The following is a 24,328-nucleotide window of genomic DNA, read 5'->3' on the forward strand; positions in this document are numbered from 1 at the left end:
CAGGCATTGACCTGGCTGTTTAATGGCTCCCCCAAGCACAAACCCGAGGAGCCTGTGCAGCCCCCAGCCCGTCCTTGGGGTGTTAAATGACTCCAGCCTCCCCTCAAGGGCTGGGGCCATCTGCTCAGAATGGGGGATTGATCCAGCCTGACAGAATTCCACGATTCCAAATGAAAAGCTGCGGCTGAAATTACACATGGAGTGACCTCAAGGCACTCAGTTCCTCTCCAAGAGGAATTCGTTCTTCCAACAGAAAACCCCATGGACCCAGCCACAGTGCAATGTGGAGAGGTCAAGGCAGGACCATGTAGGTCCCTCCTGAGGCTTCCAGGGCTCCAGAGAGGCTGCAAAGGGTCTGCAGAGCCCCTTCCTGTTGGAATGTTGGGGGACACGAGAGAGATGATGGACTTTGGACCTGGCTGACAGAAGAGATTTGATAACAGGATGCCTTGGCAAAAGCAAATGGAACTTTGAAAATTAGATCTGGATTGCAAGAAGATTCAATCAGATGGATTTAAAGGAAAAAGAAAATCCCATTAAACTCTGCAAGAAAGAGATGTTGTTATATGCATAACTCTGTGTGTGTGATTTTAACCTAATCACTGCAGTACACATTACTGGTGTCCCTGAAATAGTAAAAAAGTGTTTGTATCCCACAATAAAATCAGATTCTGATCACTGAGTCAGTGTCCCTGGCTCTCTCCATCACCAACACTTCCCAACATCAGGAGCCCGGTGCTGGAAGGGCTGGGAGCTCACCAGGAGCTGCAAAGCTCCACAGCCAGCTCCTCTGGGAGCCCAGGGCCTCATCCTGAGCTGGCACCACAAACCCTTCACACAGAGAGGGGAGGGAAGGACTGAGCCCCGTGCCCGGCACTGCTGAGCCCTGATCCCAAACCCAGGCTCAAGGAACCTCCAGGAACCTGCAAGTGCTGGATCCAAACCCTTCCCAGGGGGAAACAAGAGGAGCCATCCACTCCCAGAGCTGTGGAGGAGACACCTCCAGGGGAGACAAGGGAAGAAAAGCTGCCCCCAGTGCTCTGAGAGGGTTCATGAGTCCTTCCTAACAAATGGGAATGGTGAAAAGAGGAAATTTGGCTTTTCTGGTCTTCCCCGAAAGCCAAGGAATAAAATTCCAGCTGGGAGGCTGGAGAGCAGCAGGAGAAATCTCAGAGATGGTCCTGGAAGTGCCCTGAGGGGGAAAGTGATGGGACTGGGGAAAGTGATGGGACTGGGGAAAGTGATGGGATTGGGGAAAGTGATGGGACTGGGGAAGCCAGAAGACTCTACAAAAGGAAAAGTGCTGAAGATGGTAGCACAGAGAGAAAGGCAAGAGCTCCAAAGGAAATAAAAAATGAGAAGAAGGAGGTAAAAGAGTTGCAACAAGTGCCCATTTTGTGAATTTCTTTATAATTCAACTCCTTGGTTGAGGCAACAAAGTGTGGGATGGATCCAAAAGCTTTGAATCCAACTGCATCCCCTGGAAGGATGGGCCTGGCCAGCAGCATTCAGTGTGAAACCAATAATTAAAGGGAAAAATGAGTCAAGGAAGAAATTTTTATAGGGAAAAAAAAGCAAAATAAGAAAGTGAAATAATGTCTCGAAAATGGCTGCACTTGGTGTAAAACATTTTCAAGAGATGGCCAGGAAAGGGAATCTGATCCATTTGGGAGCTTGCAGAACAGACCAGGCACCTGTGGATTTATCTGCAGGAAAAGGTCCTGGCAGATACCTGGGACAGAGCAGCAGGAAAAGGTCCTGGCAGACCCTGGGAAGGAACAGAAGGAAAAGGTCCTAGCTGCTGGGACTGCACACCCTGACACCAAAACCTTGTGGGAATGAGGCAGGGGCACAGGAGCAGCCTGGGAGCACAGCCTGTCCTGCTGGCCCTGGGCACTGCCATCACATCCAGACACGGAATTCAGGCATGGAATTGATTGCTGTGAGCTCCTGGTGGGTCCCAGCCAGAGGGGCACGGGCAGAGCCACAGGAAGTGTAAAATTAAGGCCGACACAAGTTGAGGATGGCTGGCACATTCCCTGGATAGCACAGAGCTTTGGTTTGAGGCTGCCTTGCAGAAGGACACGGCCTGAGCTTCCCCAGCCCTCTGCTCTCAGAGTCCATCCTGGGAATGGCAGCAAACAGAAGAGCAATTTAACATTTTTAAGACATAAACATCAGCATTAGACCTTGTCAGCAGCACAGACACTGCTGTCCCTTGGCTGTGCTGGGGTGGGGACAAAGCCACCCCTGTGTGAGGGGTGCAGCACTGAGGGCCCCCTGAGCTGCTCTGAGAGGGACAGGGGGATTTTCAGTCCTGGTAATGCTGAGCTGCTTTAATCAGGGCCAGGAAGGAATGCAGGAACCCCCCTGAGCAGCCACAGGGACCACCCAGTCCAGGGGAACTGAGGTTCCCATGGCATTGAAGGGAATAAAACCCATCTGTTGAAAATTGCAATGCAAGATATGTTCCATTACCATCTGTATGGCAGGTTACCTTTGTCAAGTGGGCAGTTTGCCTTATCTCTCTCTGTGAGTGACCACATTCACACCTCCCTCGGGAGGGGACACCTGCTGATAACAGCCATTGAATGTCCTGCATGGCTGATAAGAACTACAGCATCCCATTGGGAGATGGGAGCCCAGAGGGAGGAGCCAAGCATTCCTACCCGGATAGAATCTGGAGATTCTGGAACACCAGCACGGCTCCTGCACTGGATTGCCCAGAGGAACAGCAGCTGCCTCTTCCCCTGGATCTCCAGAGGCAGAGACTGCACCTTTCTCCAGGATCCCTGCTCCAGCAGAACCACCCCTGACACTGCAGGAGGGCTGAGCCACAATTCCAATGGGACTGCTGCCAGCACCCTGACCCACAGGGTGTCAGCTTGGGTTCTGACTCTGCCAGTGTTGGTTTAGTTCACTGCATTGTTTATTTTATCATTTATTTTTCCATCCCTATTAAAGAACTGTTATTCCTGCTCCCATAAGTTTTGTTGCCTGAGAGCCCCTTAATTTAAAATTTATAGCAATTCGGAGGGGTGGGGAGGGTTTACATTCTCCATTTCAGGGGAGGCTCCTGCCTTCCTTAGCAGACACCTGGCTTCCCAAACCAAGACACCATCCCAGTGGGTCCCAGGGGTCCCGCCTGCCACAGGAGGGTGACAGAGATCTCCTGAGCCCCTCAAATCTCTCATTCTGCTGCTCCCTGAGCCATGGCAGGCCACAGCCATGGTAGGGCTGGCCCTGTTTGGCTCTTTGCATCCCTCATCCCTGCCCAAACCTGAGCTGGGCACACAGAGCCCACAGCTGGGGCAGAGCTGAGCTCTCCTGACCAACAAGCAGCTCTCCTGTCCCCAAGCACTGATTTTCCCTCTTGCTTTGCTGGTTTGACCATCTGCTAACAAGGTATTTTAAAATAAAAGCAAATTTCATCTGGTAACAGCAGGAAAACCACAAGCACAGCCTAATGAAAACCTTTTTCTAACACACAGAAACCAAGAGCACCCAACAGCAAGGGCAGAACTGATAGATCCTGCTGGACATTGCTTGCACCAATTTGGCCCCCTCTGCAACACCCAGGAAGGATGATCTTTAATTGCAACCCACAGACACGTTGCTTGTGAGCTATTTTTTTAAATTTTAAAGAAATAAACAGCATCATTAGACCAGTGCTGAATTCCTGAGGTGCCCCCTGAATTACCCGGAGCCGAGGTTTAGGATACACAACAAATTAAGGCCTCGCATCCATTCTGGTTTGAGCTATTTCAGTTGGGTGGGATGGAAATCACATTAATAAAACATTTCTTTAGTTCCCCGCCCAAACCCCAGGCATCAGGAAAGACCTGCCCAGATCCTCCTCAGAATGGGAACAACCATCAGGAACATCATTTGCAGGAGAAGGCACTGGAAAGATTGAGGAGATACAGAGAGCACCTCCATCACCTCAGAGACAGCTGCGAGATGGATTGGTGCTCTTCACTCAACCACCCACTCACAAAAGAGATCCAGGTGACTGCTGACTTAAAGACAGCCCCAAAATAGGAAATTAATGCACTCCAGATCTGGAGGGCTGAGTTTTATAACAGTGGCTGTGGAAAACAAACTGAAATCCAGCTCCATCTGCTCACCTCCAGTGGCACCTTGCCATCATTGTAGCAACTCTACACAAGTGTGAGACACAAGAAGAGAAATAAATAAAATGAGACACTCACCCTCCTTCAAAGATCTTGATCCTCACCGGCTCCCCTCGCTTGGTCACATGAGCCTCTTCTTCTGATTTTCCCCTTTTCTCCTCTTCCTTCTCAGCTCTAGTTATGTCTTTTCGACCTTCATTAGAAAGGAGCGAAGGCAAATGAACCTATCTCCCCAAAAGAGCAAAACAATCCATGATTACAGACAGAATCACTGGCAGGACACACAGAGCAAACAGCCCCAGCTGCTCCTGACACCAGGGGCTGGAATTGGGGCACCCCCACAACAAATGGGGCCCTGCTGCTGGATTTGGGGCTCTCCTGCTGGATTTGGGGCCCTGCTGCTGGATTTGGGGCTCTCCTGCTGGATTTGGGGCCCTGCTGCTGCATTTGGGGCCCTGCTGCTGGATTTGGGGCTCTCCTGCTGGATTTGGGGCCCTCCTGCTGGATTTGGGGCCCTCCTGCTGGATTTAGGGCCCTGCTGCTGCATTTGGGGCCCTGCTGCTGGATTTGGGGCCCTGCTGCTGGATTTGGGGCCCTCCTGCTGGATTTAGGGCCCTGCTGCTGCATTTGGGGCCTGTGCTGGATTTGGGGCCTCTGCTGCATTTGGGCCTGCTGGATTTGGGGTCTCCTATTTGGGGCTTGTTTGTGGCTCTCCTCCTGCATTTGGGGCCCTCCTGCTGGATTTGGGGCCCTGCTGCTGCATTTGGGGCCCTCAGGGTTGTGGGGGATTTGCTGTGACCCCTGACTGATATAGGGGCGTTTTTGAGCCAGGGCTTGATGGGATCTCTCTGGTGTCAGGATGACCCCAAGGTGTTGGAAAGTCTCTTTTTTCCCAGCCCCGAGACCAAAGAAGGAGTCAGGATTTCTCTGTTCTGCTTTTCAAGGTTGTTTATTATTTCTTATCTATAACATTTGAGAGGAATGGTGGATTTGTCTTTCCAAACCAGCTGTGGGTCTGCTGGCGGATAAAACCAGCACTGGGAGATAAACAATGGGAAGGATTCCACTGATTGATGAATGGAAAAAGATATTTGCCTTTAAAAATAAACTGTAGGTTGGCTGGTAAATTAAATTAGACATTGAACAATGAAAGAAACAATGGGGAAGAAAAACCCTTAAATTCCATGAGAATTAACAATCAAAAGGGAGGGTTGTACATTAGAGGGGAATCTTTGGGATCAGGTGTCCTGGGAAGTCTGAACCTCTCAAGTACCTCAGAAATGGGGGGAAAAAACCCCTAAATTCTGTAAGAATTAAAAATTAAAAGGGAGGGTTGTACATTAGAGGGGAATCTTTGGGATCAGGTGTTCTGGGAAGTCTGAACCTCTCAAGTACCTCAGAAATGGGGGAAGAGAGAAGGGAAATGCAGCTGGGAAATTGGGATAAAAAGGAGGCTGCATCCTCCAAAAATTGGAGAGACCCCAGGGGAATGCCCCATGGCCTCTGCCTTTATTGGAATGAAGTAAAAGGACTCCTCTGTCTCATTTTTGGACAGAAACCTCTGGTGTTTGTGGATTAATTTTCCCATTACATTCTTTCTCTGACCTGCTGAGGTCTGTCTGGCAGGTCAGGTTGTGGCACACTGACCAGCTTGGGGTGATGTCAGCTTTTTATACTAAAAACTACCTGTACTTTATTTACAATAATTTTCCAATACCTATCACCTATGTTAGACAGTCTGTCTCTACTCTAAACCAATCCAAAAGTGCCACCATGACCCAGAAGATGGAGGACAAGAAGAAGAAGGACAGAACACGCCCAGATTCCTCCATCTTGCCTCCCAAACCCCCATTCTAAATCCCCAAAATTCTAATTTTTCACCCGATCATAAATTCATTCTATTCAAACTCTTGTGGCTTGTAACTCCTCACACAAAGTTGGTAATTGTTTCCAAGGGCTAAAATCAAAGGCACAGGTGTTTTTGACTCTGTGCCAAGGTCTCTGAGCCCCTTGACAGCATCTGGAGTTACCCAGGGCAGCCAGAGGAATTTCCTGGGCTCCAACAAGGTCTCATAAGTTTTTGGAGATTTATATTACACTTAAGATAGCTCAGCGACTTTAGAAAGCATAAAATTAGCAGGATGGCTTTTGTGGTAGTGTTGGAAATAAAAAAGTTTTAATAAAAGGCAAAATAACAAAACTCTTCACAGAGAAAAACCGAGCTAGGTGCAAGAGGTTCTTGCTCTTGGTAAAACACTTCACAAAAGCAATTAGTTTCTTTGTTTTCTTCTTTTTCTAGTAAATTTTTTGTCTTCTGTCCAATTGGCTATCTTTAAGTTTGAGGTGAAGTTCCTTAGGTCTTATGAGGTGTCTTTTTTGCTAATTGAGGAAAGAAACTTTTGGGTTTTTTCCTTTTTAAGGAGACAAAGGATAATTTTGTCACTCTGTCAACACAAAAAAATATTCCTGCATCTGACAAGTTTTTTAATTACTCCCTCCAGGTTATCCAGCTCTTGCCACCTGGAAAATGAATGATAAAGGGAAGTGTGGTGGCTGGGGTGACCCTGAGCATGTGGGGTGTCTGTTCCCAAATCTCTGTTCCTGTATCATGTTCTCTCTGAAATGCACATCTGAAATGTCTGGAGAGGAGGCATCTGCAGAATTCATACACTGAACCTCTGGGTTTCCCCCACATTCACACACATTCACACAAATTTGGGTTTCAGCCACCTCAATCTGACACAAATCAGCATTCCTGGGTGATTTCCTTTCACTGAACCCCGCTGCCAAGGGCGCAGCCCAGAGAAAGCCACAAAACCCACGGGAGAAAAGACTCCTCAACCTCCCCACACATTCCCAGGGTCAAATCTGCTTTTTCACTGTTAAATTGCCACTTTTTGAGGGGATTTTGTGTCTAAACCTTGTCCAGCCCATGGTTTAAGTCATGCCCTGACACCTCACCTACACAATGAACGTTGTTTGTTATAGGATGGACCTGAACATCAAAGCTGCTTCTGTGGGTGGGATGAGGGAGAGCTCTGCACACCTGGAATGAAATGTTGGGATGTCCTAAACTGGAACAAAAGGGGAGATGCCCACTAATCCTAAAGTACCATGACCTGGAATTAAATGTGTTGGGATGTCCTAAATCCTGGGACAAAGCCAGGGAGAACTCTCCACACCTGGAATGGAATAATGGGATGTTGCCCCTAAACCAGGGAGAGCTTGAGATAATGGGTTGCTTAAATCTAACAAAACAAATGCAGGTGAGCCCCCCCCCCCACAAAAAAAATTGGGGTGTTTCCCCCCCATCCTGAGACAAAGCCAGGGAGAGCTCTCCAACATGAAATGAAATGTTGGGATATTGCCCCTAAATCCTAATAGGACATACCCAGGGAGAGCTCTGCACACCTGGAATTAAATGTTGGGATGTCCTAAATCCTGGGACAAAGCCAGGGAGAGCTCTCCACACCTGGAATGGAATAATGGGATGTTGCCCCCTAAATCCTAACAAAACAAATGCAGGTGAGCTCTCCAACATGGAATCCTAATAGGATTTAGCCCCCTAAATCCTAATAGGACATACCCAGGGAGAGCTCTCCACGCCTGGAATGGAATGTTGGGATGCCCTAAATCCTGGGACATACCCAGGGAGAGCTCTTCAACCTGGAATGAAATATTGGGATGTTGCCCTCTAAATCCTAACAAAACACATGCAGGTGAGCTCTCCAACATGAAATGAAATGTTGGGATATTGCCCCCTAAATCCTAATAGGACATACCCAGGGAGAGCTCTCCACACCTGGAATTAAATGTTGGGATGTTGGTCCCCTACAGGCCAAAAGGACAAACCCAGGGATCTCCAGAGAAAGGGAAGCAGATCTTTTCCCCCAGGCCCCTTCTCACACAGTCCCTCTGGCATCCAACTGAATCCACATCCTGGATGAGGATCCTGGATCCATATCCTCACATTCTCTGTAATTGATGGAGGCTGCAGGCAGCTGAGAGCAGTTTTCAGAGGGGTTTTGATCTGCAGGCAGCCCCTGAAGGCTGAAGCAGAGCTGGGCACCCTTGGCTCTGGCTGGCAGGAGTGGCAGCTGCCCAGGTGATTCACCTGCCTCGCCTCAGCCTGGTCTGTAGAGGATGAATCACCCCAGTGGAGCCTCCTTGTCTCCCCTGGTTTTGGGAGAAGCCACAGAGTGAGCAGCTCCAACAGAATCCCACAGAATCCAGCGGGAATTTTGGGAGAAGCCACAGAGTGTGCAGCTCCAACAGAATCCTGCAGAATCCAGGGGGATATAACCCAGCCCCCCCAGCTGCTGGAAGTGCCAGAGGATGCTCAGCAAGAGGATGGATGGACTCACTCAAAAGTTGCTTTGCAAAACTGGGGTCAAGCATTTCAAATTTGCCCAGGAATTTCAGGAGTTCAGCTCAGAGCATTAAATGCACCCAGGACTTTGGGCCAGGTCAGCCCCATGGCCACACCATCCACACAGCCATCCTAGAAGCCTCCTGGGAATGGTCCCTGTGCAGCCCTGTGTCCCTAAAAGTGCCAGGAATTTCATGACAAAAGGCCCAGGGCAGAACAGTGCCAGGAGCCATTTGAATATTTAACAGCAGGAATGGTCTTGAGCTGGTGGCTGTGGGCATGGAGATGACAGTGAGGAAATCAGCAGCAGGAGACACTCAGAACCCTCAAAAATTAAACTTTTAGGGTTGTGACTTCACCTCCTGATGGGAGCTACGGGCTCAGAGCACTGCTAGGGACAACCTTCCCAGGTTTACTGAGGAATACAAAACAACTGACTTGCTAGATGTAGCACGAGGTTTATTTATTGCAACTTTCGAAAGCACAAAAAACATTGACAGATGAAAGGCACCAGAGAGCCAAAATCATACAGTCACTGCTATCCCCTTTTACAGTCTTGTTGGAATTTACAGAGAGTGCAAGCCCCAGTACAGTGTCACCAGCCATCCCTACATGCATGCTGGAGCCCGCAGCCACTCCAGAATTCCAGAATTTTCTGCTCAGTAAATCCCACTGGAAATTTAAACCCCAAGCCAAGGACGGAGACAGCACGTACAGAGCTACTGTTTGCTGCATGCATAACTGTACAAAACACCAGAGCTTTTTACATCTCCTGGGAGGAACTGACACCCTGGAGTTACATGAAGGAGGGAATGTGGAGGGGAAGGAGCCAGAGTAGAGTTAGCTGAGGGCTGGACTCCAACCCTGGAGTGATGCTACTGCTGCTGCACGTCCTGGCAGCTGCTGCTTCCCCACCCGTGTTTTACACCCTGCACGGAGGATTTCACCCCCACTGATCACAAATTGGTGCTGTGCTTGAAAGGAGTTCGATTTATCTCTGCTGCAGCTCTCAGGGCTCTGCCAGCCATGTGGGGAGCAGGGCTGGGTTTGGATCCGCTGGTTCCAGGTGAACTGGGCAGGGTGAGCTCTTCACAAACTGAGCCATGGGAACCTGAACCTGCACTGCCAGGCAGCTTGGAGGGGTTGGCTGAGGGGGTTTAGAGGCTTTAGGGGAAATGCATGCAGTGAAATGTGGGTTTGGATGAGCGAGGGCTGAACGTCCTGGCAGCTGCTGCTTCCCTACCCGTGTTTTACACCCTGCACGGAGGATTTCACTCCCATTGACCACAAATTGGTGCTGTGCTTGGCAGGAATTCGATTTATCTCTGCTGCAGCTCTCAGGGCTCTGCCAGCCACATGGGAGGAGGGCTGGATTTGGGATCCACTGGTTCCAGGTGAGCTGGGCAGGGTGAGCTCTTCACAAACTGAGCCATGGGGACCTGAACCTGCACTGCCAGGCAGCTTGGAGGGGTTGGCTGAGGGGGTTTAGAGGCTTTGGGGGCAATGCATGCAGTGAAATGTGGGTTTGGATGAGTGAGGGCTGAACCTTTTAACCCCTGTTTAACCCTTCCCTTCAGGGCGGGAAGGTCTGGTACCTCTGGACACTCACTGGGTGTGGGTGTTAGCACCATGGCAAAGAGCAGGGCTCAGAGCAGCACAGGCACTTCCTTTAGGGATTGAAACCCAGGGTGCTGTGGCACCACTCGGATAAAACCCTTGGAGAAATAGTGCATAAATCTCAGCGTGGTTATTGCACTGCTCAGGTAATTATCTGCCCCCGTTGTCCCTAGAAATCTGTCTCTTGGATTTCTGCAGGAGAGTGATGGAAATGCTGAATAGAAATAAAGATTTATTGAATCAAAGTGATTCTACTGTGTATTTTAAGACATATTTATAAGCAGCAGCTGCAGCAGCGATTATGATAAATTTAATATTCAGAGTTCATTTCATGACACAGAAATAAAATGAATAATCCATCAATATAAATTGACTTGAGATGAATATCAAATTGCAAAATCTTTAGAGCAATTCTGTTTGCTAATCTACATGAACATGATCTGGATTAAAGGGATCTGTTTGGTTCAGCATTAAGCAGGAAGGGTAAAGTCTGGCTTTAAAATGAGATACATAAAATTAGGCAGCTCAGGAGGGTCTTAAGAATTCTGTGCCTGTGTGGGCAATGCCTTGGGGGAGCCCTGCCCCTGGGAAGCCACTGTGAAGTCTTAACTCTAAAACCAGGCATAAAATATCCTTAAATACCTGGAAAAACAGGTGGACAGCTATGGACCAAATGGACCAAACCACAGGGATGTTTAACAAAACGTGTCTGACCCGCTGAGGCACTTTTATAAATGTCACCGTCAGCCTTTGTGCTTCTTCAGGGGCCTAAATACACTTGCAAATCTCCTTTTAATATTTTTTAAATACTTTTAAGCATGCCTCTCCATGTTCATTAATGTGAGATGAGCAGATGCACAACCAGACAGAATCCCATTTCCCCAAGGTAATCCTTTTGCTTCATTTCTAACATGCAAAATGCAGGGAATTATAACAGCGTTTAAACAAAAAAAAAAAAAAAGAAAGAAAGTTGTAAAGCTGTTTGAAATATCAAGACAAATGCAAATGAAGTCTAATCCTTTGTGCTGGAGCTGTGGTGGCTCGTGGGGTGGTGGTGGTGGTGGTGATTCCTACTTTTTGGGCTACAAAGCAAGTAGGAACTGGAGAACAGAAACCTGGCCTGGGAGCAGGCTCTCCTGCCTCCTGGGTTGGGCTTTCTGTGGGGTTTGGGCTCTTCACTCTAAGAGTTTCACCGAGAACAGGCGCTTCCCACAGCGCCAGCGGGACGAGTAAACCCCGACCACGCTGAGCACAGCCACGCCCCGGCCCTCAGCCCCCGCTACCCACGCATCCAAATGGATCAGGAGAAAGAGATAGGATTGCATTACCTCGGTCATTTTGGGCTTCCTGGAGCTGGCCGGGACCAGCCTGCCCGCCTCGGGCCGTGGCGCGGTGGCCATGGTGTAGGTCTCCTTGCTCACCTTCTGCTTGGACCTCAGCAGGGCCAGGGCTGCCTTGGTGGACACCCCGGGCAGGTTGGGGTTGTAGAGGCTGATGCACCAGCTGGCGTACACCGAGGAGCGCCCATCCGCTTGCTGGGTGTGATTTGGCTTGATGTAGTTCAAATAGCACCAACTGACATTAGTGGTTGTGTGGAGACTGGGGAACTGCAGGACCTTCTTGGTGTCAGTGCCTTCCCGAGCCTTCCCCGCGCCGGCGGCGCCCTCAGGCACGGGGGCAGTGCTGGCAGGGGTTGGTGGAGGCTGCTCCACCGGTTCTTTGGAGTCTTCCTTCTTGACGGGCTGCAGAGGCTCCTGGCTGAGGAACTGTTTGCCAGCTGGCTGCTCGTACTCCGGCAGTGCCTCAAAGCTCGGGGAGCCCGGCCGGGACGCTGCCTGCTGGGAACTGCTCGGGGTTTCCTTTGGCTCCGACTGCTCCACGGACACGCCGGGTGGTGTCTCAACCTCCACCCTGTCTTGGCTTTCTGCAAGGAAGTGAGATTTATCCTGCTTTTTCCCTTCCTCTGCTGCACTGGGTGGCTTCACCACTTCCAGCTTCTCTTCTGCTTCAGACACTTCCTCCTCCTTCACTCTCTTCTGCTGCTGTGTCTCCATCGTCAGCTCCAAACTGCCGGCTGGGGACAGCATCCTTTTGCTCCCCCCAACCGTGGAAGGGCCCCCTTCCAGGCCGAGGACGCTGTCTGAGGGGCAGGTGAGGGGCATGTAGCCCTTTCTTTCCGGTAAGGGCAGGGGAACTCTCAGGTATGGGCTCTGGAAAAGGCTTCTCTGCTCCTCTGTGATCATCTGGGCCAGGTCAAACCCCAGCCCGTGGACATCAGCGCTGCACACCAGGGCGCCCTTGGGCTGGCGGTCATCGAATTTGGGGAGGACGATGGTGGAGGAGCTGCACTGGGACTGCGTGACCAGGATCTGGGAGAGCGTGGTGTACATGGCGCTGCCGTAGGAGGGCATGTTGGTCTGGATGCGGACGGGGACAACCAGGGACACCATGGGCTCTGTCCGGGTGGGGACAACGAGCTGGGTCACGGTGACAGAGAGCGCGGGACTCGCTGTGCAGGTCAGAGGGTGCAACCTGCTGTCCGAGTCATAATCCGTGCACGGGGACAGGCTGGAGCTTCCTGCTGCTGAGAACAAACTGGATTTGAGCTGTGGCAAATGTCCACCAGCATCACCTGGCAAGTGGAGGGCAAACTGGGACTGGAGAGGCAGGAAGAAGGCTGAGGGGATCGGGGAGGAGCCAGGGTAGTGCACGGGCAGGAACGAAGGGTGCCTGAAGGACACCTCGGCGGGGTGAGACATCAAGGGAGGAGCGATGTGGAGCGGGCCCGGGTGGATGAGCGTTTGTGGGAGGGGCAGCGGCGGGGTCTGGAATATGGAGGGAGGGATCTGAGGCATGGAGAACTGGGCAGAGAGGATGTCAGACATGGTGTGTGCAGCGAAGAGCTCTGCAGACTGCCCCGGCTGTGGCAGGAGGTGCTGGTAGGGGAATATGGAAACCTGAGGGGCCATGAAGTGCTTCTCGTGCAGCGTCAGCTGTGGCACGGGGTGGTGGAACACCTGCAGAGCCTCTGTGTATGGCGGGCTGTAGGATGGCTCGGGGCTGTCCTTTGGCTGGCTCTTGTCACTCGGGTAGGCGCCGTGAGAGGGCAAAGGGGAGGACGTGGTCGGCTGATGGGGCAAACTCGTAGCAGGAGATTTACTTGAAGAAGGAGCTGGATCCTCCGTGTCCGGCCAGCCCAGCGGGGCCGGGTCTGGCTCGTGCTCGGGGTGCCTGGTGAGGGACGCCTGCCGCACCAGGAAGCATTTCCTCCTCTCCTGGGGGGCTGAGGAGGTGGAGGGGCCAGGGGTGGAGGCAGGAGTGGATGACAAACTCCCGTAGTCAAAGGATTTGCTGCGAGTCTCTGACATCTGGGAAGGGTGGGACACGTTGGGCGTCTGCTCGGAAGCAGATCTCCGCATTTCCCTGGAATGGTGATGGTGGCTGGGGACCATCAGCATATGGGAGCCAACGCCAGGAGGTTTTGGGTGGGATTCGGAGGGCTGGCTACTCGACTCTGGCTTGGTGTGGTCATCCCGGTCAAAGGAGACGGAGTGGCTGGAGCCGTGGGATAGGCTGCTCTCCTGACTGGGGCTCCGGGTGAGAGAGACGGACTCAAAGCTGGACTCCCCGGAGGACTGGGCCATTTCTGCCAGCCGGAGCCGCTTCTTCTTGGGTGGGAGCTTCTCCGCAGGGAGCTGGGAAAGAGTCTGGCTCCTCTGTGGCCACTGGAACTCCTCGGTTTTCTCTGGCTCCTTAGGAGGAGGTTCTGGCTCTGTTTCTGGTCTGTCTGGCTCTTCCGTGACCAGAATCTCAGGGACCTGGATGTTGGGCTGGCGGACCAGCCTGGGCTGCAGGGAGTGAGGGGGGCGGCTGTGCTGGGGTATGGGCTGAGATGGGAACTGGGACAGGGGCTTGTCCTCTTCCAAGCTGCTGGGCTGCTCGATGGAGTCTGACTTCTCAAAGGAGCTCGTGTGCTGGATGACAGAGATCTCCTTGGAGGTTGTTCTCCTCTCCTTGCCCTCCGCGCTCGAAGCTGGTTTGGTGTTCCTGGAATGGAAGCTGGCACTGGCCTCGGAAGGTGCGGATTTTCCCGAGTCTGCTGGTGACTTCATGGATTCGCGGGTCAGGTTTAGAGCCACCTCAGACGAGGCCAGGTTTGCAAACTGAGTGCCTGGGCCGGTGCTGGAGGAAGGGGTGTCAGACATTTCGAAAGATGGAGGTTCCTCATCATCCCCAAGGCTCTTCTCCTTCCGCCTCTTGCGCAGCGGGGTGAGCTCCAAGGTGCTGCCCAGCTTGTAATGCATCATCTGAGGCCACACGTCGGGATCCGCCGTGCTCTTCTCCGGCTCTGAGGAGGTGTGGGACGTGGCAGAGCGGGGCTTGGAGAGCTGCAGTTCTGAGCAGTAGTACTTCTTGTGGGCCTCGTAGTTGTCCCTTTTCTTGTAGCGAGCGCCGCACACGTTGCACTCATACATGAACCCTTTCGCCTTCGGGCCCTTGCGGGACTTTTTGGTAAGATCGCTTTCCTTGGTTTCAGGCTCCTCGGGAGGTTTGGGAACAGTTTCTTTGCTGGCAGAGCCAACCTCCTCCGAGATGTATTCCACTCCCAAGGGTAGCTCGATAGCTGGTTGGCGTTTTAGCATTCGAGGGTGCGAGGAGAACGCTTGGCTGCGGCTTAAGACTTCCGGCTCCATGATGTGATCATCGAATGAGTAGCTACCTCTAAAGGTGTGTGGGGAGCTTATAGTGCATGCAGCAGAAGGCATTGAGTGGCTTCTTAGGAGAGGCACTGTCTCTGTGGCACTGTGGGATTGCTGAAGTGACAACAATGATTGTTCGGGCTTCATTTTTTCACCGTGGGATGCCAACACTTTCGCTGCATCCAGCTGGCTGCTGGAGCCAGACTTGATATCGAACTGAAACGGTTCTCTGTACGCACCAGACTTTGGGGATTCAATGCTGCTACGCCTAGAAAGAGAGCTTCTTCTGGGCTTCACGCTGTCGATTTCACTGGTATCCACAACAGCTTCGTTAATGGTAATTAGCTTAGTGATGTGTTCGATCACCTGTGTTCTAGGCACAGACAACGGGACCATGCTGGGCTTCTCATCGCCGGACAGGTGTGGGAACCCCTGGGTTGTGTTTGCAGCCAGCGCCGCCGTCCTCTGCCCAATCCTCCCACACTTCCCAAAGATGATCTCGGCGTAGGATTTGGCGTTGGTGTTGGGAGGGCTGATCTGCTGCTCCGCGCTCTCGGATCTGGAGAAGTACCCGGACTCCGTGCTGCCTTTGCTGCCGGGGCTCAGGAATGCCTGCTCGTCGATCACCTTCTTGCGCTCGCTCAGGCGCAGCGCCAGCTTCTGCTTGATGGTGTGGGTGTCCTCGGACTTATGGCTCAGGGCGTGCTCCGACGACGGCTCCACAAACTGGGAGCTGTCCTCGAGGGACTGGGACATGCTGGAATGGGACAGTGAGCAGCGGTCGTGGCTGGAGCCTTGGCTCCCTGCGCTCAGCAGGCTGCTGGAGAGCAGGGTGTGTTTCTGCCTGGGCGACAGCTCCACGGTGTGCCCCGACATCGCCGCTGTCTCCTCCTCCGAGTCTGTGCTCTCCCCTTCCGTCGGCTCCTCGAAGTCCTCCCCACCGATGCGCTCCATCTCCAGGCTCGAGGGGTACATCTCTGCTCCGATCCCTGAGGCCAGCCCAGCTTTGATCCGGTGAGCATGGGACTTCCTGTGTTTGTACAGATTGCTCTTCGTCTTGAAGGAGAAGCCGCATGGAATGCAAGGGTAGGGCCTCTCGCCCGTGTGGGACCTGATGTGTTTCTGGAGCACGCTGGGCTTGGCGCAGGGCCTGCTGCAGTACTGGCAGATGTACTTGCCTGGCTTCTGGGGCTTCTTCTCCTTCTTGTGCACCTCCTCAGCTTGCTTCAGGGACACCTGGGCAGGGCGGGGGATGAAGACCTTCTGCACGGCCGGCATGTCCTCGGTGGGAATGATGGGCGAGTGGGATGGGAGGAGCTGGCCGTGGTGGGCGTGCAGCCCGGCGGACGGGAAGGAGCCGGAGGGCCCTGGCCTGACTGGATCAACTAGCTGCCATGTGGGACCTTCCAGGACATGCTCCGGCTTCCCCGGGGACATAAATGCTGGTGCCAGTGCGTGCTGCTGAAGCTGCGGGACGTGGGTGGGGTGGTCAAAGGAGGAGGGCTTGGCTTGTTTCTGGTGGCTGGGCTTCTCCTGAGGCTCCTCTCGTGGAACGGGCAAAGAGCCGGAAAAGTGCTGCTGCGAGATGATATCTCGGAGAGGGGTTCCTTGGGAAGGAGCAGAGCTGCCCTGGTACGTAGTTGGGGATGAAATACTGCCTTGGAAAGCCTCTCCTTTGGGAAGCCTCTTTCTTGGACTTTCCTCAGCCTTTTTTGTGCTCTTCTGGCTTTGTTCAGGATCCATGACCTTAAAAGGGTCTTTGAATGCTATTTCGGGAAGGTTTTGGCAGGCTTCATTTAGGAATAATAAAGGTCTCCTCTGTAGATTCCCTGTTTTGCCTGCATTTGCTACGAAGCTGGAGCCGCCAGGAGATGGTTGTTGATTTAAGATTTGACTAAAGTGTCACTAGTTGCTATTTGATTCAAAAAAAAAAACGTTTCAAGGTCAATAAAGTTCACATTGGTAACACATGACAAACTACTTCAAAGAGAGAAAACTTTCCAAAACTTTCAGTCCAAATATTTTCCTTGTGAACTTGGTTAAGGCTTTAAACCTTGCCATTTTATTTCAGTTGACAGTGGCAAGCCTTCAAAGTCAAGATGCAACCCACAATGTGTCTCTTGTTTGTTATGCAAACCTTTGAAAACTTGAGACTTTAGTGCTCATCTCAGAAAGATCCTTTTTTTCTTCTCTCTCTCTCTCTCTCTCTCCTGTGCAAGGAAAATAACACTGAACGGTGGATGTCCCCCTGTGTCTTCCTTCTGTTCCACTTTGGAGTTCAAAAGCCTTGGAAAAGTATTTCCCACATTTCTGTAATTACATACAAAAGAAAAAGAGACAAAAAAAATTCTTTAGCTTTTGTGTGTAAGTAATTAACCGCTGCTCATTCGGGGGTTAACAGTAAATATTTTGTACACAAATAATTCAGAACAACTCATTGAATGTCTGCCTAAACCTAAACATAAATTGCGCTCAGGCAAACCTCAGGGACTCGGTTTAATGCTCACAAAACCTGGCAGCAACCAAAGACAGGAACTTGAAACAGACACAATTTGGAAAAATGAATTAAAACACTTTCAAACTGGAGTTCCTCCTAATCTCCTGCAAACATTCAGGGGTTTAAAGTTTGTATAATTGTATTTTCCTTCCAAACCGACTGACTCCAAAGCCCTGCCTCACACTTCTTACATCCCTGACAAATAACAAGGCATCTTGTCTGGATAAAAGCTGCTCTTGAGCTGTGCTAATCTTCAGTGTCACCTACAACAAAGGCAGGTGAAGAGGAGCTTTTATTGAACTGTTGCCTCTTTAATTTCCTGCCTTTTGTCACCAAACAAAGGTGCAAATCCAATTTCTGTGACACACACGTGGGGTGTCATCGTGGGCTGTTTCTATCAAACCCCATTAACCACCCTGAGCAAACACAGCTCCTGATGGGACACTCCGGCAGGGAATTGCACTGGAATTGCACCCTGACCACTTTGGAATCAGCCAGTGTCTCCAGGAGATGGAATGGAAAGGGGTGGGATGCTCTGAAGGAAAAGAAGGGAGGTGTTTTCTAAATGAAATTAATTGATAGGTGTGATTTATAATGACAAATAAATTATTATCCTTCTTTCTGAAGGTATTGCCTGCCCTGTGGTGCGGTGCCTTGCTAGGACAGGATTACACTGCATTAATTAGAGGAAATTATTCCAAACCCTGTGTTCCCTGGGGATGGGGCTGAAGTGCCAGTCCAGCAGAGCGGGGAGGAGCAGGGGACTGAGATTTGAGCTCAGCGATGGCCCAGCTTCCTCCTGAAGGGTGGAGAACCAGCAGGAGAATCCACAAAGTCCTCCAAGGACTCCTCACTGCTCATTCACTCCTACAACCGCGTGGGCTCAGTGAGAAAAGGAACCTGGAGTTTAGGGGATTTAGCTGAATTTAGCAGTCTAGTGATACTGGGACACCTGGGACACAACACAAACTCTCTGAAAAGTGTCACCTCACACGGCCAAATGGAGGGTGCAAGTCCTGGGACACATCTCCCTCATGGAGAGAGGCAGGGACCCAGTGGGGACAATGGATCCCCCATGAGGGGCTCAGTTCAGGGACACGGGTTCCCCTGAGATGTCATTTTTTACTGACTGGATAAGTCCACCTGTGACACCACACCTCAGGGAATTGACACAAAATCAGTTCTAGCCTTGAACTTCACCTTTTTTCCCTCAAATCCAGGTCCTGCTCCCTTCCAGCACCAGCTTCAACCCTTCCCAGGACCTGCAGAGCACCTGCTCTTGCCCTGACTTGCTGAGGGAATCAGGCTCCTTGCTGGGAGAAGGATTTAATTACATTTTGAAACCCCTTTTCAGAGAGCCCTCAGTGCTGACTAACCCTGCCCGTGGTCTGGGCTAGACTTTGAGCCCAGCATTTATTTAAGATCAAAGGCACTCGTGGAGCTGATTTATCACCTTGATTTCTGCACAGATTGCTGGGGTTTGCCCCACTCGTGACACACTGAGCTTTTTAACCTGGGAGAATTGGATTTAAGCAGGGACAGAGAACATTAACTGGGTAGAAGTGGATTTAAGCAGGGATTTTTTTCAGCAAGAACAGAATGAGCTGCCACAAATTCATATATTCACGTTTAAGAATTCCCAACTCAACCTGGACAACATTATAATACTGAATTTTCTCCTATAGGCCACATATAAATTCCTAAATGTTTAATAATTATGCTTGCAAAGAAAATTCTTGAGTTAATTCAATACCAACCCAAATGTTCAGACCATCCTCATTCTCCTCTGCTGAACACATGGGCCCCAGCTGATTTTTATTTTTTAGGAATTCTGCACTATTCAAGAACAAGCCAACAAACAAACACACCTGGCTGCCCACAGCAGCAAGCAGGGCCATTCCAGGCCAGTCCAGGCTACTCTGGACATCTTTATTCCATTACTGGGAATGAGGCTCCTGAAATGCCAGTGGCAAAGGATAATTCTCCTGGCTGGATGCAGTTAATCCAGGCTGAGACTTCCCAAAGGGAAATTTAACAGTGCAACAAAAACTGGGAGAAAAAAAATGAAGCCTGGGAGGGTTTCTGCACTAAGGATCCAGAGGGAAGGAGGAAGAAAAGGGGAAATTCATGAGAGGCAGCTCCCATCTCTGCTCTAGGCCAGGGACAGCAGCCAGGGCACAGCTGGAGCTGGGCCAGGGCAGCTCAGGCTGGAGCTCAGGGCAAGGTTCTTCCCCCAGAGGGTGCTGGCACTGCCCAGGCTGCCCAGGGAATGGGCACGGCCCCGAGGCTGCCAGAGCTCCAGGGATGCCCAGGCTGGGCTTGCTGGGGGCTCTGGGCAGGGTTTGGCTTTGGCATTGATCATCCCTGTGGGTCCCTTCCAGCTCAGCACATTCCATGATTGTGTGAGAGTGAGGGATGGGGGAGATGAAGGATGGGGGAGAAATTTGGGCAGCGCTGCAGGGATGGCCAGGGTGGGGTTGTTTGGGGCAGGTTGATCATCCTTGGTCCCTTCCAACTCAGGATATTCCATGATTCTACAACCAACCCTTCACCATTTCCATTCTCTCTTTCCCTCAGCATCCTGAGCGTGGCACTGGAACAATGACAGCAAATCCTAAAGGAGAAAGCCCCATGGATTATGGGGCACACGGATCCCAGCTGCTGCCACGGCATGTCTGGGTTTGTGTTCCCAGCCCCTCTCCAGCCTCGTTGCCCCCTCTGGATGCTCTCAGGCATCTCAAAGTCCTTCCCAAACTGAGGGACCAGAACTGGACACAGAAATATAAAAATGGAGCACTGGGAGGACTCAGTCAGAAATTTCTCCAATTAATAGAAGTGAAAGCAAAATAAATTGGACAAAGAGAAAAGCAGGTCCTGCTCGCAGGTGGAGCCCACTGCAAAGGGCAGGGAGAGCAGCCAAGGTGGAGAAAGCAGAGGTTACTCACAGTGCAATGGGCAGAGTGGAGCTTTGGTGGTGTCCCCCTCTTGTTTGCCCAGGGCTGAGCTCAGCCTGTGGAAGGAAGAGCAGGCTGGGCTCAGGGTGTGCAGATCCTGCAGTTCCACCTCTGCAGGAGCAGCCAGGGCCCTGCTGGAGACAGGCCCAGGTAACCACAGCAGGGCACAAACAGAGCCCTGGGGTGCTCCCACCTCCCTGGAGTGACACCAACGCGCAGAGCAAACAGCACTGCGGGCTCTGCTCCTCCAGCCCAGGGCTTCTGCTGGAACCCTGGGTACAGAGAATTTGGGACTTTCTGTGCTGCCAGGCACTGACCCCCAGAGAACACTGCACTGACCTGAGGCCGTGGAGAAGCTTCCAGAATGGAATGACAGAGCTGGGATTGTGGGTGTGGAGTTTGGATAGAAGTGTGTGAGATCACAGGGTGGGAAACTCAGAGTTTGGGGTTTAGAGTATAGTAATAGATATGGAGCAAGATGGATACTTGGGGTGGAGGCTGGACCTCCTTCTCCTTCTCCTTCTCCTTCTCCTTCTCCTTCTCCTTCTCCTTCTCCTTCTCCTTCTCCTTCTCCTTCTCCTTCTCCTTCTCCTTCTCCTTCTCCTTCTCCTTCTCCTTCTCCTTCTCCTTCTCCTTCTCCTTCTCCTTCTCCTTCTCCTTCTCCTTCTCCTCCATGGGTTTGGGTGGTTTTGTGTAATTGAATAAAAAGTCCCCATTGAGGGCCACGTGTGATTGGTTATTGGGTTAAAAGTGAAAATAATTTAGTTGTCATTTCTTAATTGGACAGTTTATCCTTAAAAGGCCTTGTAGAGAGAGAGATGGGGCTCCCTTTTCAGTGTGTGAGAGTGAAGTGCTGCAGAACTCAGGGTTTGTGGGACTGTGACAGAGATAAGAACTAACAAACATCTGAGTCCCAACAAGAAATGCCATCTCACACATTTAATCCCGACCCTGGCAGAAAAGAAGATAAATCTCAACAGTTTTTCTCCTCCTGGATTGGGTATTTCTCCTGATTGGCCCAAGCATTCCCTCTCCTGGCCCAGTTATCCCTTCCCTTGGAGCAGTTATTCCCCTCCTGGACCAGGTGTTCCTCCTCCCCCTCTATTCCATCTCCTAGACCAGGTATTCCCACTGCTGGCCAAGGTATTTCTATATATTCCTCCTTCTGGCCCAGGAATTCCTCATCTGACCCAGGTATTTCTCCTCCTGGCCCAGGTATTCCTTATCTAAACTGGGTATTCCTCCTCTGGATCAGATATTCCTCATCTGAACCGGGTATTCCTCGTTTGACCCAGGGATTCCTTCTCCTGGCCCAGCTATTCCCCCTCATGGATCAGTTATTTCTCCTCCTGGCCCAGCCCTTCCTCCAAAGTTCTTATTTAGTCTTGAGTTTTGCCTTTAGACGTCTTTAGTTTCAAGGAAATCATTGAGTTGGTCCACACCCACCTTCCACTGACCTCCCAACACCTCCCAGCACCTTTCCTGTGAGGAAAGGCTGGGAGAGCTGGGGGTGTTCAGCTGAATAAAAGGATAAAATGTTCTGGGGAGATCTGAGATCCCTTTCCAGGGCCTGAAGGGGCTCCAGGAGAGCTGCAGAGGGACTGGGGACAAGGATGGAGGGACAGGAGCCAGGGAATGGCTGCCAGTGCCAGAGGGCAGGGCTGGATGGGATCTTGGCAATTGGGAATTGTTCCCTGGCAGGCTGGGCAGGGGCTGAGCTGGAATTGCCAGAGCAGCTGTGGCTGCCCCTGGAGCCCTGGCAGTGCCCAAGGCCAGGCCGGGCATTGGGGCTGGAGCACCTGGCACACTGGGATCTTTCCAGTGCCACGGCATGGGTGACACTGGGTGGGATTTAAGGTCCTTCCAACCCAAACCATTCCAGGATTCTGGAATTCACATGTTTGGGCCCTCAGATTTGATCAACATCTGCTGAGCTGCCGTGGATCGCTGAGGGGAGAAGAAAACCCAGGGCTAAACTGGAGAGATTTGGGTTCAGTTCCCACTTTGGTTACACATTTCCTGTGTGAAACTGGGCAAGTTCATCTCTGAGTGAGTCCCCATTTCCAGATGGGGACACTTCCCTGTTCCACAGCTGGGCTGTGACTCAGCACTGGGGGCCTGGGGCGGCTGGGATCCTCTGGGAAGGGAGAGACCCACGGAGATAAAGAGGGATCCTCTTAACAGGAAACAGATGGGGAGGCAGCCAGGAGACTTTCTCTGCTCATTAAAAAAATCCAGGATTAAAAGTTTGTGCTTATTCACTTTTTATTTTTATCCCCGAGGGTTTCTGCAGTTTTCCCTCCCACCTTTCCAGGCAGAGAGGGGCACTGAGGAAAAGATGAACGAACCCAACTCTGCGTTTATTCAAGGCGAAGGGTTAATCTAGAGAATTTCATCACTTCAAAGAGGCTTTCCAGAAAAGCATTTGAGTCACAACAGAGAAATTATTGCAAAATCTGCATATTTGAGAGCTAAATATTCCCAGAAATATCACCATCAAAACTAGAAGTGGGGGGAGGAAGAAAAAAAAAGCAGCAAGCCCTGTGCAGCCTGGGGAGCCACGGAAAGGCAGGTATGGAGCAAAGCAGCAGCACTTCCATGAATTCCTTGGAGCAGCACTTGGCTCTGCCCAGGCAGGACAGGGCCCTGGCTCAGCCTCCAGGCAGCCCCAGCTCCCTCCCAGCTCCTGCTGCTCCGTTTCCATCACTAAAAGTGGGATTTGCAGCCTGGCTCCTGCCCCTGCAGGCACTCCCTTATTCCAGAGGGCTTCTCAGGGGTTTCTCACATTTATAAGGACACTGATCCTGTTTTCTGGCAACTAAAATTCAAGAAAATCAATTTTTTTAGAGACATTCAAGATGACCCTCGAGGTCCAGTGCCTGTGAGGAATTCTGAGCATTCCCAGCTCATTTCCTCCATGGGATTGTGCAAATCCCTGCTGCTCTCCCTTCTCACTATTTAGAAGTCGCTGTTTAATATTTTTAAACCACTCCTGCCTAATGATTCCTTCAGAATTCCCCAGGACTGACCACTCCAGGCTGCCCATCCCAGGACGGGGAGGCAACTCGTGGTGAGCAGTGATTCCATCCAAGGCCACGAGCCCTGAGCACAGGGAAGGCAGGAATGGCCTTTCCCTGGAAAGGCGTTCCCCTGCAGAGACTCCCCTGCTTGAACCCAGGGATTGAGAAACCTCCCAGAATGTTTCTGCATCCCTTCAAACCACAGGAGTGGGGAAAAAATAACAGAAGGAAGGGACAACTGCAGTTGAGAGGGAGTTTGTGATTCCTGCTCAACCTCAGGATTGCAGTGGGAAGGCGTCGATCCCACAGCCCTGACCCTCCCTGGATGAGCCTCTCCTTGGATACTGACTAGATTTGCTTCCATGGACACCCAGAAATCCTTGGATTCACACACCAGTCCATGGATTCACACACCAATCCATGGATGCACACACCAATCCATGGATGCACACACACCAATCCATGGATGCACACACACCAATCCATGGATGCACACACCAATCCATGGATCCACACACAAATCCATGGATTCACACACCAATCCATGGATTCACACACACCAATCCACAGATTCACACACCAATCCATGCATGCACACACCAATCCATGGATGCACACACACCAATCCATGTATTCACACACCAATCCATGGATTCACACACACCAGTCCATGGATTCACACACACCAATCCATGGATTCACACGCCAATCCACGGATTCATGCACACCAATCCATGGATTCACACACACCAATCCATGGATGCACACACCAATCCATGGATTCACACACACCAGTCCATGGATTCACACCCCAATCCATGGATCCACACACAAATCCATGGATTCACACACCAATCCATGGATTCACACACAAATCCATGAATTCACACACCAGTCCATGGATTCACACACCAATCCATGCTTTCACACACACCAATCCATGGATTCACACACAAATCCATGAATTCACACACCAGTCCATGGATTCACACACCAATCCATGCTTTCACACACACCAATCCATGGATTCACACACAA

At 51.2% G+C, this 24,328-nt stretch overlaps 1 protein-coding gene across 2 annotated transcripts in view; it reads right to left on the minus strand.

Moving 5' to 3' along the window:
- The window catches only part of HIVEP3 (HIVEP zinc finger 3), a 304,641-nt gene that overhangs the window by 58,529 nt on the left and 221,784 nt on the right, over positions 1–24,328 (minus strand). For both annotated transcript variants that reach the window (XM_030964573.1, XM_030964574.1), the window contains 2 exons: positions 11,448–17,129; positions 4,212–4,357 (listed from right to left, as the gene is read on the minus strand). In XM_030964573.1, the coding sequence (XP_030820433.1) occupies positions 4,212–4,357; positions 11,448–16,562 (5,261 nt within the window). In that variant the 5' untranslated portion in view covers positions 16,563–17,129. The remainder of the gene's footprint in view (positions 1–4,211; positions 4,358–11,447; positions 17,130–24,328) is intronic.

This window comes from Camarhynchus parvulus, chromosome 23, assembly GCF_901933205.1.
Source record: "Camarhynchus parvulus chromosome 23, STF_HiC, whole genome shotgun sequence".
Taxonomy (NCBI): Eukaryota; Metazoa; Chordata; class Aves; order Passeriformes; family Thraupidae; genus Camarhynchus; species Camarhynchus parvulus.